Below are 17,586 nucleotides of genomic sequence, written 5' to 3'. Positions count from 1 at the left end.
AAAGCATCTTCTGAAGTGATTGGAACTGAGTCACAACTTCTCTTAGCTCCCAGATTACCAGTTTTGAATTGGATGTTCAAAGGCAAAGGATCCACACCACATCATGCCACAGACTCAACATGGTCTAAGTGGATGGCTCTGGTAACACAGAGAGCTCGAATGGGAAATCTTGAAAGACCTGGTCTAGTGGAGGTGATCTCAAGTTGGCCTGAAGGCATCAACTGTGCCAAACCTCCAGAGGAGAAAGTGACTCGTGCTGAGGAAGCTCCTCCTTACAATGACCTTTCTGATGATGAAAAGAAATATGCTTTGTTCACAGACGGTTCCTGTCGTCTTGTTGGAAACAAGCGAAGGTGGAAGTCTGCAGTGTGGAGTCCAACACGCCGAGTTGCAGAAGCGAAAGATGGAGAAGGAGAATCCAGTCAGTTCGCAGAGGTAAAAGCTGTCCAGCTAGCTCTTGACGTAGCTGAACGTGAGAGATGGCCAAAGCTTTATCTCTACACCGACTCATGGATGGTAGCCAATGCTCTATGGGGTTGGCTAAAGAACTGGAAGAAGAGTGGTTGGCAGAGAAAAGGAAAACCCATTTGGGCAGCCAACCTGTGGCAGGACATTGCTGATCGAATCGAGAGAATTCCAGTAAAAGTGAGACACATCGATGCTCACATTCCTAAGAGCAAAGCTACTGAGGAACAGCAACACAACCATCAGGCAGATCTAGCTGCAAGAGTTTCTCAAGTAGACATGGACTCTAATCTTGATCTCGACTGGAAACACCGAGGTGAGATATTCTTAGCTCGGTGGGCTCACGATTCGTCAGGACATCAAGGCAGAGATGCAACATACCAATGGGCTCGTGACAGATCCATAGACATTTCCATGGATGCTATCACACAAGTCATCCATGACTGTGACATTTGTGCTGCTATTAAGCAGGCAAAACGACTTAAGCCCTTGTGGTATGGTGACAGATGGTCCAAGTACAAGTATGGTGAAGCTTGGCAGATTGACTACATCACTCTACCACGTTCTCGTTCTGGTAAGCAGTACGTGCTTACTATGGTAGAGGCAAACACTGGATGGTTGGAAACTTATCCAGTTCCACATGCAACTGCACGCAACACCATTCTCGGTCTGGAGAGACAGATCCTGTGGAGACATGGAACTCCAGAGAGGATTGAGTCAGACAACGGAACTCATTTCAAGAACAACCTTGTAAAGAACTGGGCAAAAGAGCACGGTATTGAGTGGATATTCCACATTCCCTACTATGCACCAGCTTCAGGGAAGATTGAACGCTACAATGGTTTGTTGAAGACCACTCTCAAAGCCATGGGAGGTGGATCTTTGAAAAACTGGGAAAAACATTTAGCACAAGCAACCTGGCTGGTAAATAGTAGAGGTTCAGTGAATCGAGCTGGACCTGCACATTCAGATTTGCTACGGAAAGTAGAAGGTGATAGAGTTCCTGTTGTTAGAGAAAAGAATCTGTTAGGTAAAACTGTTCGGGTATTTTCACCCTCAGGAGAGGCTAAACCTGTCCGAGGGGTGGTTTCAGCTGAAGGTCCTGGTCACACTTATTGGGTAATGCAAGAGAATGGTGAAATTCAGTGTATTCCACAAAGAAATTTAACTTTAGCTGAAAGAGGCTAATTTCAAACTGCTGTACAGCTACATCGCGTCCAAAGGAAGAATCAACGAGGAAATCTACGGTGCACGAACCCTGAGATCCCTGAGAGCCCTGAGTCAACTAAGAGACCCTGAGAATCCCTGTTTCCCTTTTCTTCGCTTCATCAGTGAAGAAATGAACTGTTTTCCATTTTTCTCATTTTCTGATTTTCTTGGACTTTTGAATCATCTACATCTGAGCATAGCCGGAATGGACTATGAACTTTACTCACGAACTGTAAATATCATTTTGGATTGGATGGACAGTGTGAACAGCCAATGAAATTATTTAGAAGGGGTGGACTGTGGCCGGTTGACGTTGCCCCCTTAAGAAAGGGAATATGGTGGACGGAAGTTGGTAAACGGAAGGAATAGTCTAAACTAATTTCATTGGACGAGTGGGAGGAAGCACTTCTGAGCTGGGACTATACTGGACATTTCCAGCACTTCTCAGTCAGTCTTGCTTCCGCCTCTTCTTCAGGCAACAGCTTTCTGTCCTGGGCTTTCTGCCAAGGCCTCGGCCTTGAAAACCAGATAACAGGCCTGTATACTAACTCCCTTCCAATTAACACGAACTGCTTCTAACTTTTTTTTCCTCTCTTCTCTTTCTCTTTCTATCCCATTCTGGGGAAAGGGGGGGAAGAGAGGGGAGAGCGGAGGTGGGGGACCCCTCTCTGCCGAGGGGGGCACTCTCATTTCTGTGTTACTCTGTTGTATATCTTTGTATATATTGTAGATATTGTAAATTTGTAAATAATCCCCTGCAAACCCTACATCGCTTTGTAAATATAGCTCCACTGCTTTGCTAATTCAGCTTGCGAGTTTTTTTTTTTTTTTTCCTTTCCCTTCAATTTTTTTTCCCTTTTACTTTACAAGGGGGAAGGGAGGAGGCTTCTCGGCCTTACCCTTCCACCCACCACACACATTCATGGGAAGGTCACTGACAGAGAAGGAATGCTCAAAGGAAATGAAGGTCAGCCTGGCAAATAAGACTCAGTTCCATGGCAGCTGTTACCAAGTGAAGGCTAAGCAGGCAGCAACACACACCATGTCTCCCTTCCCTGTAAGTCAACAATGGCAAGAAGGATCTACAGAAAATGTCACAGAATGTCTGGAAGTCTTCTTTCTTAGCTTAACTAGTATTTATAATTTATATAGCTCTCATAACATGGCATTTTGCAAAACAGCACAAACTAGAAAGAAAATAGATTTCCAGACTACAGGAACTGGCAGTTTAAAAAGGCATACACCAAACCAGCTCAGAACAATACAATGGAGAACACACTGGTGAATAGTCATTAGAGCTGCAATGGAGTTTTACACAGACAGGAAGAGAAGCCACTTGCCATATATCAGCTGTCAGGATGCTCCAAGTTTGAGCAATAGTGTGCAATAAGGCAAAATAAGCAACGGGTGAAGGAAATTCCAGCACTATGGATATAACCCAAGCTAAGTCAGTAAAAGTCCTTTAAAAAATGTCTGTGTTTAATATCACACATCAAACACCTAATGCACATTGAATACTCTCTTACATTAAAACAATTCCGTTTCCAGCAGGATGCAAAGAGTACTTGTGAAGCCCAATGTTGCCCTGAGCAGGCAGGTAGCTGCTTCCACACATTACACAACTACCTGCTTCAGATGCTTATATAAATTTAGGCTCTTCAGTCTGAATCTCAGTTTCTAACGGGCATTTCTTAACTACTCAGGCCTTAGTATAACTACTGTGACAAAGGACTCAAGCTTTTTAGATAGTTATGTATCAAATTTCAAGACAATTCCCTGTTAAACCATACGTAATGAACCATGCAGTTTCTGCTGGCTATAGAACTCTGATAGTTTTTTAACCTTTCTTTTGCTATCAACATCTCTTTTGCACTTGATCTATTAACAGGTTTTACTTAATAACCCACAGCTTAGTTTTAGTGGTTTTGTTTTCCTTATCTTAGAGCCTAAGAAATCAAATCAGTGTAATACAGTGTCCAATAAAACTACAGTGAGATGTGTGTCCAGTTCTGGGCCCCTCAGTTTAAGAAGGACATCGAAACACTTGAGCGTGTCCAGAGAAGGGCAACAAGGCTGGAGAGAGGCCTTGAACACAAGCCCTATGAGGAGAGGCTGAGGGAGCTGGGATTGTTTAGCCTGGAGAAGAGGAGGCTCAGGGGTGACCTCATTGCCCTCTACAACTACCTGAAGGGTGGTTGTAGCCAGGAAGGGGTTGGCCTCTTCTCCCAGGCAACCAGCACCAGAACAAGAGGACACAGTCTCAAGCTGCACCAGGGGAGGTTTAGACTCGAGGTGAGGAGGAAGTTCTTCACTGAGCAAGTGATTCATCATTGGAACGGGTTGCCCAGGGAGGTGGTTGAGTCATTGACCCTGGAGGCGTTCAAGGGGAGATTGGACGAGGCACTTGGTGCCATGGTCTAGTCATGGGGTCTGTGTTGATAGGTTGGACTCGATGATCCCCGAGCTCCTTTCCAACCTAAGTGATACTGTGATTTCTTTGAAAATCCCAAGGTAAAATGAGAAAGCTAAACAAATCTTAAAACTGACTTAATTTCTCCTCCTTGAGAAAACCAGGAGAGTACTTTTCAGGAGCAAAAACAAGGAACAGGGTGATGATGGGCCAAGATGCATCAGAACCCATCAATGGCCCAGCACTTTTCAGTTCATGCATTGCACCATGCAGCGATGAGTTACAGGGTTCTTAATAACTGTTCTTTGTAAAAACATTAAGATGCACTTTGAGGAAAACAAAACTATTAAATTCTTTTCTCATGAAAAGGCTACATAGTTTCACAAAGAAATGCTGTGATCAAAAAAAGCTATCACTTCAAGGACAGATCTTCTTTCACTAATATCTCATTATAAAAACCAGGATCAAATTGGTTCTCCATGACCTTCTTCCCAGAGGCTTTTGAAGCTATCGGGAGGTGCTTGCTTATTCTTAACAGAGATGTTAAACTAATGGGGCTGTCCTTCTCATTTCCTTCTCTTTGAGAAAAATGGCAGACTTGCAAATACATTCTAATTCCTTAAAAACCAAGGATGCTGGTGTGGCTGCTATGGCTTATAGCTACCTGCATAAATCTCAAAAGAAAAGAAAGGGAAAAAGCCAAAAAAAAACCCACACCACCACTTTGCCCAACAAAGCCTTAAAGAGCAAATGGCAAATGCTCAGGAGTTGAGTTCTCAGCAACATCTGCACTTGAAATGCCTCCACAGACCCCGGGTGTCACACTGCCATTTCCCATGGCCACACATCAGCTTGGGTGCCCCATGGGACACCGTGCAAGGGGGCCAGCACTGCCATGTACGCCAGCTTTAGCCAGGTTTATTCACTCGGTGAGGGACAGGGATGCCTGCGAACAGTGCAGCCACAGCCAACACCCCTCTTACCCTCTGAAGAGCTACCGTCAGCGGAACCCGAATGGACAGACGAGGGCCCGGCTGCACGCAGGTAACGGCCACCTGCCGTGACTGATGGAAAGAGCCGTGCGCCGCCCGCTGCCATTTTAAACGGTCCCGCCGCTCGCCTCCCCCTACCCACCGCCCCACGGCGAGCCCTAGGCCCGCCCCCTGCGGAGGTGCGGCTTCGTCCACAGCCACTCTCGCCCAGGTGAGACCCGGTGGGGGGCTGAGCGGCCCCGATCCGCTGTGGCTTGCGGTGGGGGCATGGCGGAGCGGCAGAGCCCCGGCGGCCAGCCCAGCCCTGCCCAGCCCAGCCCAGCCCAGCCTCGGCGGCGGGGGGGCGGGGGAGCCGGGCCGGTGGTGCTGCCGGACGCGGCCTTGCCGCTCTATTGCGGCAGGGAGATGAGTCTGTAGGGATGCTGGTGCTTAAATCATGGGTCTTGTGACAAAACAGTGTATGGTCGAATTTTTATAAAAGTGAAAGGCTTGGGTTTTGGGTTTTTTTTTTTTCTTTTTCTCCTTAATCCTGCGAGTCGTGTTTAAAGCCTAGCTGTGCCGCTTTTCACATAGCAACACCAGTACGCTTGGTAGAGTTTATTAATGGCTTTTCTGCCCATTTGTTATGTTAACTCGTGTTTTGAGAAAATATATAGCAGTGTTACAAACTCGGCTTTAAATATTCAATATGTGGAATTCATTTGTCTGGTAGATACTAAAACCCTTCATCAGTGATGAACTGCTTTCTCTGGTGTGTCCCAGCTTGCCATAAATCAGTGCTGGCTTTGGGCCCATGATGGTGAGTTATATGTATTAACAATCTTGGGTCCTAGCCTATGTTCCCTGCCAAATGTAGTGTATTTGTGTCACTTTACAATGCAAATTAGCAGAGGTGCAAACTCACTTTATTTTGCTTCATACTTTTGACTTTGGAATAGAAAATGTTAAATAAACACATCGTTTTCCACACTGGGATGTTTATCAGAAGAATGTGTATGGGCATACTTACGTTAGCAATCGTTTTAAAGTCAACTAACTGTTACTACAAAGGTTTTTAGGACTCTGTGAGCCTGACCATCTCTGTCTCCCTCGAGGTTAGAACACCTCCTTAAAAAATGTCCATTTGCTTTTACTGTTTGTGAAATAGTCATCTGCTTGTAATTTACCAGGAACTAACTGTTTGAATTGTGGGGCTCCATAAACACAACATGTTATTGAAATATTTGACTATGAAACATTTTACTTTGAAGAAGAAATATCTCCATCCTGTGACAACTTGTTCTGTGTATTTTTGCAGAGTCCTGTTTGCTTTATGTGAATGGAAAGATTAGAGTGTGCTTTGGACTACTGCTACTTTATTTTTGGTATGGGAAACATTGGGAAAGTAATGATCAAAGTCAGTGCACAAATCAAGACCTCGCTATGTAAATCCTGATAGGAATCCATTCTCCCAAAGATAAATATCTTTCATTGTCACTTAACTTTATAAACGACATGCTTGATGGTTTGTCATTGACACATTATGCCTGTGTTTCCAGTTGGACAGAAGTACTAAAGTACATGGTTCAGGGCAATAATAAAGTAAGCTTGATCTGTGACTGAAAAAAAAATGAATGAAATGCTACTTTGTGGCATTCTATAAAGATGTCATAAAATACCTATGTATTTGACAAATATGCACAAAGTAGAGAACTTATAATTCAAGATGCCGTTGCTTTTTCTGAAATAATCCCTCTGGATTTTAAACACTCTTGGTTTGTAGAATTTCTGGAGAGGCTAGGAGGAGGAAAGATGAAAAGGGAAAAAATATTGTAACTATCCATTTTCCAGACCATTCCCTCTTTTGGTTTTAACCATAGGTTACTATACAACAAAAGACAATAATAGCTGCTGAATAATGAAAGCACCTTGTTATATTATCTCAATGACATGACAAATATGTCATTCACTTGGTGTTTTTACTAGCTAACAATCTTAATAGCAAAGGTACCTTCTAGTTAATTAACTTGATGGAGATTGGGGTTACAACTAAGTACATGAGCAAAAATGTATTGCAGTGTCACTCGCAGTATTTGTTTTGCTGTTATGAAAAGCAAACTGATATTTCACTGACGTGGGCGCAGTAATCAGTTTGGCTTTCACTGAGTTTAGGAAAAGCCATCAGTTAGGGAGAGATGTCTTAATAATTTGATAGTGAGAAGGGGCATCAGTTTTCGGAGTGTCTGAAATGTTCTGCAGATTAGTAAATAACCTAACTTGCTCATACATATGTCAGTTGAAAAAAAAACCAACACTGAACTGGTGATAAATTTTAAGCTAAATTTTAAGTGTGCTTTATCTGACTGTTTGAAATGTGAAGACTTCTAGTGATGGTATGCGATTTCTAGTCTTTCAGTAAGTGTTCATCATTCACAGTTCCTGTATTTCTTTTTGCTACCATATATTTCCTAGTAGCAGATTTTTGTGTGCATGTGTTATAGGCACATCTTCATGATATTTTACCAGTGCACATATGTTTGCTTGTTGCTCAGAGCTAACTAAGCTATTTCCGTACAATACAGCATGGAGATAAATTCATGATGTCAAGCCAAAGCTAATAAGCACTACTGAGAGGCAAAGTGTATTACCACAGTATTGAACTCAAGTTAATATATCAAGATGGATTCCATTTGCACTGCATGCAGAACTATTTGCATCTTCCTTCAGATTCCTGTGTGATCTGCCATTAGTGAAATGGAAAACTGGATGTCCTTTATGATAAAACAGTGAAGAAAGAAATAATACTTTATATGCCTTATGTGTAATTCTGGCTACAGTAATGTCTGCAAATACTGTTGCTGTCCAGCTTACTAGATATGGTAATGAATCACAGAATCACCAAGGTGGGAAGAGACCTCAAAGATCATCAAGTCCAACCTGTCACCACAGACCTCATGATTAAACCCTGGCACCAAGTGCCACATCCAATCCCCTCCTGAACACCTCCAGGGATGGTGACTCCACCACCTCCCTGGGCAGCCCATTCCAATGGCTAACAACTCTCTCAGTGAAGAACTTTCTCCTCACCTCGAGCCTAAATTTCCCCTGGCGCAGCTAACTTGATCTCTGCATACTACACACTAAATGCTTGTTGCAAAATACATGTTAATAGTCAGCATAAAACTTCAGACCAAAGCATTAGTAGTGGCCTCTGAAGAAGATGAGTTATTTTCAGTCTCAGAACTTTTGCCATTTTCATACAGTGACTTTCAGGTCAGGATCTCTTACATTTATTTAGTCCTAATATTTTTCCCTGAGATGTAGCGAGGCACAAACAGAACTGGAAAATGCGAGGGTTGTTAGGTGCATGATGCATGGCAAATCTGGGATTGAATTTTAAAGTAAAGGTACACGAGACGAATTTGCTCCAAGGGGAAAGTAGTGTCTTCCTTCACTTAAAAATAATAATAAAACCTGGATGATGGTGAAATACTTAGTGTATCAAGGACAAGTGCCTCACTGTGTGAGTTAGAGTAAACTACACATTTTAAAGGTATACTGTAAGAGGCCATGACTTCTGCCTCTTGCACTACCAGTCCTTCACATTTATCTCTGGCAAATGGAACAATAATAGGGCAGTCTGACTTGTTTTGCTTTTTACTAAGGCATAAATCTTGCAATTTTGAGTGTTTCTGGCTTATTTAAAGGCTGTAGATAATAGCAAAGACAGGTCTGCAGACAAAAGAAAAGGATGAAAGCGATTCCCAAAGCAAGTGCTCTGTATGTAAAATTAATATATACAGAAGGAAGAAAAATGCACTTCCTTCAGAAGTGCTTTCTTGAAAAGGCATTTTAAAATTTCTAGTTCATAATTTAGCACAGTTAAATACAGCTATTAATGTAGTCATTCTTTAAACACCCAAACCAATTATGCAGCCAAACAACTGGGAAATTTGTATAGGAAATGGTCTAAAATGCAGCATAATGCAACTAGTACTTTAGATATGCAGTGGCAGTAGTAAAGTAATATGATAAAAAATAATAGTGATGGGGCTTTATAGGCTTGTTACTGTGGTTTATAAATGTAATTTACCTTATAATTAGAGTTTAAAATGAACTAATCTTTCTGGCATTGCTATTTGTTATTATATATGCTTTATACATACAATTATTTAGTTACAACGGTGAGTGAAAAATTATTGTTGCTGATTAAAATAATTGTGATTCATTATCAACAGATTACAGAATGCTGCTCTAATCCTTTAAGTGTGTACACTCTTTAGGAAGTCATTCATATTGACACTGAATTTCTAGCTCATTCGCTGTCATAGAATCATAGAATTGTTAGGGTTGGAAGGGACCTCAAGGATCATCTAGTTCCAACCCCCCTGCCATGGGCAGGGACACCCCACACTAGATCAGGTTGCTCAGAGCCACATCCAGCCTGGCCTTAAAAACCTCCAGGGCTGAGGCTTCCACCACCTCCCTCATATCTTTTCATAAAAATTTTGAAACGTTTTTTTCATCTTCTGGCTGTGAGAGATGAAGTGTTCTTGATGAAAAGTTTTTCTTCTGTACTCCTGGTCAGTATATTGTTTGTAAGAAAATTGTTTCAGCCTAAAAAAAAAAAATAAATATTAAAAATCCAGTAATTAAAAGTAATTTAATTTAGGCTGGATGTTAGGAAGAAGTTCTTCACAGAAAGAGTGATTGGCCATTGGAATAGGCTGCCCAGGGAGGTGGTGGAGTCACCATCACTGGAGGTCTTTAGGAAGGGACTGGATGGGGTGCTTGGTGCCATGGTTTAGTTGATTAGATAGTGTTGGATGATAGGTTGGACTCGATGATCTTGAAGGTCTCTTCCAACCTAGATAATTCTATTCTATTCTATTCTATTCTATTCTATTCTATTCTATTCTATTCTAAAGTGGTTGGTGCCTGAACTGAAGCAATGAACACAGAGTGTATCAAGTAAGTGAGAAACAGACTTGTGAAAGGATTTCTTTGTGAGCTGACAAGCACTTTCAGTTTTCCCAGCAAAGGTGTATGTTATCTCTTGTGACTGGTTCTACCTGTCTGTGGAGACTGACAACTACCTTTTATGTTTAGGATCCCTTCACTTTCTGTTGACTTCAGGTAAAACTGCAGACACTCAGCATGATCAAAGAGGGATGTGGGAGGCTTCCAGCACCAGTCCCTTCGCTTTCTACTGTTCTGATTTTCCAACTGCGGGCATCTCTTAATTCACATTGATTTCAGCAGCCTTCAAATAATAAAGTGCTTAGTTTGAGTCTTATAATAGCCATCCTGAAAAAAAATAATATTGAATGTGAAAGAAGATAATCTGTCTCAGAAGTCCCTTCCAACTGCCTCTAGGTGAAATGGTTCCTTTTACAACTGTGCCATATGTTTTCCTGTCTATGTTGAATGTTAAGTTTGTCTGTAATGGAGTCTAATGCTTTCCAGTGGGCATTTGATAACATAGAATAATCTCCAAAAAGTGTATTGAAGATGATTTTTCAAGTACTTGTAAAGCATGAGAAAACCTTCCTTGTTAAAAATAAGGGCTAATACAAAGTTACTGTTTTTTACTGGGAATATAAGGAAAGGCAGCCCTGAGTACTTGATGCATAAAGAGAACATTTTCCAAGACAATGTCAACGTTAATCTTTTTTCTTATCTTAATTCCTTTGTGGTAGCACTGTAATGCAGTTGATATGCATTCTGTATTCCTGAAGAGTATGTCAAAATAGTATTCATATCTTTTAAAATATGTCAAATCCCAGACAAAGTTTTTTGTTTGTTTTGTTTCCGCACAGTTTGTGTCTTCGCTGATTGAGAAGCTGAAATTACTTTTTGCCAGCAAAAGCCAGAATATGTTCAAAAATCAGTATCAGGTAAAACAAAAGCAGTTTGAGTTTTTAACCCCTTTCATTTCACCTCTGAGAGAACTCAATTAAAGTGGCTTATTCTGAGGGGCAAAAAGTCCAGATACAGAAATGTTTGGTTATTCTGCATTTTTATAGAAATGTTATGAAAGAGTGGGTAGCTATAGATGCTCTGAGGTCTAGAATGGACACCATCATGGTGTTACTAATGGTTTTCTATCTGTCTTCACTGTTGTGGGCCAGGCCAGGCACACCATCTGGTCCCACCCAGTCATGGAAGCAGGCCCAACTCTTCAGGTGTAGTCAGAAAAGTGGGCTTGGTTTACTCTCCTGGTCTAGAACAGGGTTGTGATAACACCAGTCACATCTCCCACAAACCTTATTATCCCTGTTACTGTTTCCTGCTCTTGCTTTTCACCACACTTTGTCCCCCTTTCTCTGCACCAGTTCACTCCTGTGATACTGACCCACCTTTAATTACTTTTTCTCCACTAGTCCCAGATGTGCTACATCTCTACCCAAAACTGTATGTCTGATGCTGTTGCCCAAGTGCCAATGGCTTTGCAGGATTGTGCTCCCCAAAAGATGCCACATGCTCCCCTCCAGCTGACTGTGGATTTTGGGAGTTTGTTGCTTAACTCCCCCTTGGCTACCTGTGACATCCAGCCATCTTCCATGGCACTAAGGAACTTCAGTCAACTTCTCACATCAGTTTGTTCAGCATTTTCTCATGTATTTAGCAGTTTTCTGCATCCTGTTCAGTTAGCTTAACCTCAATTCAGGGCCTGCTCAAGGGCTGCTTAACAAAATGTGTTTGTAGAGTAGAGTAGAATAGAATAGACCAAACCAGACCAGACCAGGTTGGAAGAGACCTTCAAGATCATCGCGTCCAACCTATTATCCAACCCACCTATATATGGGAGAAAAAAACAGTGCTGCTAAGGTTTGCTACAAGCACATGCAGCTTGTCAGTTAAAAATCCTTTTTTTTGTTAGCCTTCTGGGGGCTTGATCCTGTAGCCTTTAAACTTTCAAACTGATACTGTGCCATATTTTAATACTTTTTGTCAATTACAGATGTAAAATATTCTTTATGAGAGCAGTTTGTGGAATGCCTTTTTGAATCTCCAGGTATGGGTGGGGCAAGGAAAATACCTAATTTATGGATGGTGCAGAGTTGATGCTTTCTGAAAAAATTATTTGAAGAGCATTTATTTTGCTGGCAAGACTGCTTGCCTCACTTGCTTAATCTGACTTATGTACAATTGTTTGGGCGGCTGAGCATTAAGAGGGGTGCAGGCACCTGGGAATGGGAAGAGAATAGTGGATTTGTAATGATTGATTAGGTCAACCATCCTGCTGAAAAAAATCCTTATCAAACTATAGGCTGAATACATCAGATGTCACCAAAACAGTGATATCAAATGGGAAAAATATTTGAAGCAAATACTTCCCTAGGCAGAGGTGCCGAAGCTTACCTCCCCAAGAGATTGTGCTTACATTCTTTGATGTCTAACAACACACATGCTCTGTGTAGGGAGTTTTCACTTGGCAGAGTCATTTATGATAACTTTCCAATATTAATTCTCTGGTACCTCATCAAGGCTGCAGCACTTAAGTAAGCCCAGAAAGGAAGTACATTTTTTGTGAGTTTTCCATACTGTTTGGTCAAATCATGCTGAGAAATGTCTTTGACATACTCACATGTGTAGACAGAGCCAAAAATATTCACATATGTAGACAGATTGTGTACACTTCTTTTCGATAGGAAATCAGACTGAACATCCAATCTGCAACAGTTTGGGGGTTTTAGCAGTATGTTTTACAACTCACTTCATTTGAGTTGTAGAAATAAACCATATCCAAATAAATCACTAAGAGTACTAAAAAACATGCCAGAGATGGAAATTTTTTGGGTTTTAAAGAATTAGATAGATAGATAGATAGATAGATAGATAGATAGATAGATAGATAGATAGATACTGACTGATGAGTAATACTGACTGTGGTAACAGTGGTACTGACTTTGGTAACTGATGTGGACAGGGTTAGTTTTTATGTGGTCATCTTGATTATTGATAACTTAATGCTGAATATTTGGTTGTGTGATGTATCCTTAAACCATTTTATCATAGGGTGGCCCATTTGTGGAAATATTCAGTGCTAAAGGCAAGAACCCAGTAGCAAAATGGAAGATTTATGGCAATCCATCAGCCATACGGAAAGTAAGTTTTTAAAGAAACTTATAAAATGTAGAGCATAAAACAGAAAAAATGTGAATGAAGCTTAAAATTAGGGGTTAATGAGGGCTTTGACCTGACAGTAGTGTTGTCACTTGCAGTTCTGTCATTATGACAGACTAAATGATTACTTAAATGAGTTCTTTAAGCCTGTTTGCTGACTAGGTTCATTGCAGTATGATTTTATGGTTTAAATATTTAGAAAGCAATTTTGCTGTTTTGGTAACTGATGGCTTGAATTGGGCCCACTGGGTCGTGAGTCCTGTTCATCTGCATTATTTGTTCATGAAACATGCAAGCAAAAGACATTTCTATGGATTATATTAGCATCATTTTGGAACTACTGTCATGTTTGCAGCGCTGTCTGCCATTTGTGGATTTCATTGTGTCACAAAAAATTAGCGTTTCAGATTATTGGCTTTGTTGGTAAGAAGGAGAATTCTATCAGGATGTTTATGTTTATTGTTCTTTTTTTGTAGGAATACGATAAAGAAATCAAAAGCTTTGTTTTTGTACTTGAAGGAAGCAGTCAAATCAACAAAATGGAGCTGCCAAAGGAAACTACACAAACTTGTAAGTCTCAAATAATTAAATGGTTGTGATGTTCTGACTTTTAAATCAATCTTACATTAGACTAGGAAATTTGGATTGTTCCCCCTTACTTTGGGTTTAGTTCAGCATTAGCAAAGTGGGTTTTCATTAGCGTATTAGAAGGTCAGTTGCAAATAAGTAAAATGTATAGAAATGCATTATTAAAGTAAGTGCTTTAGGGAAGGTCCCAGTTGGTACATGTCCTACTGCCGCTAGGTTTGTTTCTGTACCTGATCCTGCTACAGACCAGTATCTGACAAATTACTTCTGACTTGTTCAGTACTTTCTACTAAAGTCAGTAATTCTATTCACATCAGAGAATGCAGACTAGGTTCCTGTCCCCTTTCACCTTTTACTTTTCAAAGTATTTTTAATATTATGTATCAAATATCACAAGCAGTACAAGGAAGTTATACCCAAATGTCAGCTGTATTTATGCATAGAATGTTTTCCCAGATTGTCTATTACTAACACCAGAGTAAACCAGAATCAAAGCTATTTCTGGTTTCTGTTTCTTGGGGCATACAGCAATCATCACAATTTATGCCTTGAACTTCACTGCAGGTAATTGTACTTTATAAGGCTTGTAGTAATGAGCTGGTTTAGGAGTAACTGCTTACTTTTGAAGAAAAACTTGAATGTTGATTTTAGTCAAATGGAATAGGAATCTTCTGGTGTACTTCTTATGCAGGGTATATAATTGCAAATAGGCTTTTCCAAATGAACACAAAAGACCCAGGAAATTATATAGGCTTGCCATGCACTAAAGCCTTGAAGGTTAATCTCATTTTTATGTTTCACATGAAATTTACTGCTGTCTTCAGTATAATAAATATTAGTCTAATGTATCTTTCTAAGGCATCCAACTTGAATTTGTTTATTGCCAACATTACAATAAGCTATTACAGCCTAAAATGAGGACTGAATATTGGTGTTGTAGGTTATCACTGCTATGAACAGTTTGGTTCATAGTGTATCAATACTACAGTTAAATTTCCATCTGTTACTCTTCTGTCTCCCTCTGTTGAGGTGTATGTACCTCAAGTATTCCATTTATATCAAGTTTGCAGTCTCCTGGTTGTACTGTAATGTTTGAATTCTCTTCCAATATAAGATGGCAGATTGTGGTGGGTTGATCAAATATAATTTGGAAACTTAAAGTGTCATTTGACACACAAAAAAAGGGAGTTCTGAACTGACACTCTTTAGAAAAGGAGCTAACGTTGCTGTTAAGTCAATGAAGAGCAGCCCATACCCTCCCTGATAGAACAAATAAGAAAACCACATGTGGTTCAATTCAGACACTTTTGTACTATCTGTTTTCCCTTGATAGGGAGCTACTTGAATTATGAAAGATTTCTAGTGTTTGTTCCCTCAGTTAAGCTCCTTTGCCATTGCTCTGAACATCAGAATCCCCCATTGAGCATTGTTGTCCTGATCTGGATTGCATTTTTACCCAGCGGTTTTATGAAGTTGTTTAATATGGTGTACACTGTCACAAATGTGAGCACAAGTTTCATATGACTATAGGATAATCTTGATAGGAAAGTATTACTTTATTTTATAATTCCTATGGGATATTTGAGGTCTACATGCTCTTGGAACACAATGTAGAATTTTAAGAAGAGATTCCTTTTTGTTTTTCATGAGAATTATCCCAAAGCCACAGATGGGACTTTTAAAGCAACACTTTTATTGCAGTTTGAATTGGTTTTCTTCAGGTTTTTGCTGTGTTCATATGTTGTGTGAGCCTTGGGAAATAGTGTTGCAGGAGCATAGCTGTATGGTACAAAATTGAAATGCTTGTTGGTGAAATGTGCATCTGCACACACACAGCACACGTATTTAATTTGTTTTTCTCTTTCTAGTGGGACTGACTCAACCGTTTCTGACACTTCAGGTTTTTGTGCCATTGGGACAAGACTTCTCCACTGTGTTAATGTAAGATGCATAAAATTTGCTGGAATACTTAATGTAAAGAATGCCTGATTGCATCCATTAATTGTGGTGACAGATTTTACATTAAATCATGGTGGCTTGAGTCAATAAGAAGTAATTAAGCTAATGAGATCATTGTTTCTTGGGTGTTTTAAATACTGGCATTCATTTGAAGACAGAAAAACCTAACAATCACGAATGAAGATGGGGAAAAATCTGAAGAAACGAGACATGATATGGTTTTAATTGCTGCATTACAAAAGGGACAAAACAAACAGACCATGTCATGCAGGAAGCAAACTAACTACATAGATTTGCTTCTCATGGGGCTTCTATAGACAGATGACAGGGACAGGAATTCAGATTTTCTGTGGTGTCATTGATATAGTTTTGGATCAAATTGATAAGCCAGAAATATAAAATATGAATATGATTTATTACATATAAAAATTATTTTTCCAAGCCAATTTGATCCAGGTTCCTTTGCCCAGTCGATGATAGGTTAATTATGCACAATAGGATGCTAATAAGCAGTGGAATAACAGTCTAGGAAAATCAGAACTTGGAATATAGAGGAACAAATTGGAAACTTCTTATAAGCGCAAAAACAAACAGCAACGCCACCCCAGGTGGCAAGATGGACCTCCTCAGGTTGACAACAGAGCTAACCAACAGGTAAACAAGCTATAAACCTTAGGAATAACCAGGTAAATTAGTGTAAGTTACTCACTAACCGCCAAGCTATTAACTACCAAAACCTTTGCTGAATGAAGCAATGCTCTGAGTTTGTATTTGTAATCCAAAGGGCAGGAAGAATAGAATAGAATAGAATAGAATAGAATAGAATAGAATAGAATAGAATAGAATAGAATAGAATAGAATAGAATAGAATAGAATAGAATAGAATAGAATAGAATAGAATAGAATAGAATAGAATAGAATAGAATAGACCAGACCAGACCAGACCAGGTTGGAAAAGACCTTCAAGATCATCAAGTCCAACCTATCATCCAACTAAACCATGGGACCAAGTGCCCCATCCAATCTCTTCCTAAACACCTCCAGCAATGGTGATTCCACCACCTCCCTGGGCAGCCCATTACAATGGCCAATCACTTTTTCTGTGAAGAACTTCTTCCTAACATCCAGCCTAAACCTCCACTGGCACAGCTTGAGACTGTGTCCTCTTGTTCTGGTGCTGGTTGCCTGGGAGAAGAGACCAACCCCCACCTGGCTACAACCTCCCTCCAAAAGGTAGTATCCAAAATTAGAGGAAGTGAGAGAGAGAGTGCACACTGCTGTGGTGGAGATACATGACTCAAACACTATGCTGCCAGGACAAAAGAAGCTCATTATGGCACATTATCTGCTCATAATCCCGCCAATCAGTTCAAAACGTATGGCGGGCAAAACTGCACATGCCTTCTCTCATAGCCTCTGACATATGCAGTTGCCTCTCTGAAACATGAGGCTTGGGGTCTAGTTTACACCCTCTCCAGGCAGCCTTAATGGTGCCTGCCTATTGGCTCTTTGATCCCCAACTTGGACCCTGCAATGGGGAGGGAGGAGAAAGGGCAGTGGCCAAACAGGTTTAGCTGGCTTTTTAATGCCTTTTCCAGGACAGTCATATTGAGTTTGGTTCCACTTGGGATCTTTTCACCCATCTGTACCTCTTACTAAGAACCTCTCCTCCACTTCTTCTGCTCTTCTCTTTTTCAGCACTTGCTTTTTTTCCATAACTGAGAAACCACTTATTTTCTACCACCTCTCCCACCTTTCCTTGCCCTCTCCCTTTCCAGCTCATACTTAGACTTCATATTTCCTTCATCTTTTCTCACTACTTCCCATTCCTGCCATTACTATGTTCTTCTTACA

At 40.5% G+C, this 17,586-nt stretch overlaps 1 protein-coding gene across 1 annotated transcript in view; it reads left to right on the top strand.

The window, feature by feature from the left end:
- The first annotated feature begins 5,235 nt into the window (after nucleotides 1–5,235).
- CFAP20DC (CFAP20 domain containing) overlaps nucleotides 5,236–17,586 on the top strand; it is an 80,281-nt gene continuing 67,930 nt past the window's right edge. The window contains exons 1-5 of the mRNA XM_068154414.1: nucleotides 5,236–5,287; nucleotides 10,875–10,952; nucleotides 13,078–13,167; nucleotides 13,662–13,755; nucleotides 15,642–15,714. Coding sequence (XP_068010515.1) covers nucleotides 10,932–10,952; nucleotides 13,078–13,167; nucleotides 13,662–13,755; nucleotides 15,642–15,714 — 278 coding nt within the window. The 5' untranslated portion in view covers nucleotides 5,236–5,287; nucleotides 10,875–10,931. The remainder of the gene's footprint in view (nucleotides 5,288–10,874; nucleotides 10,953–13,077; nucleotides 13,168–13,661; nucleotides 13,756–15,641; nucleotides 15,715–17,586) is intronic.

The sequence above is a fragment of the Melanerpes formicivorus genome, unplaced genomic scaffold (genome assembly GCF_026170545.1).
Source record: "Melanerpes formicivorus ecotype bairdi unplaced genomic scaffold, bMelFor1.0.p_v2 SCAF_28, whole genome shotgun sequence".
In the NCBI taxonomy this organism is placed as follows: domain Eukaryota; kingdom Metazoa; phylum Chordata; class Aves; order Piciformes; family Picidae; genus Melanerpes; species Melanerpes formicivorus.
The sequence above is the reverse complement of the archived record's forward strand: the minus strand, read 5'-3'. Positions and strand labels throughout refer to the sequence as shown.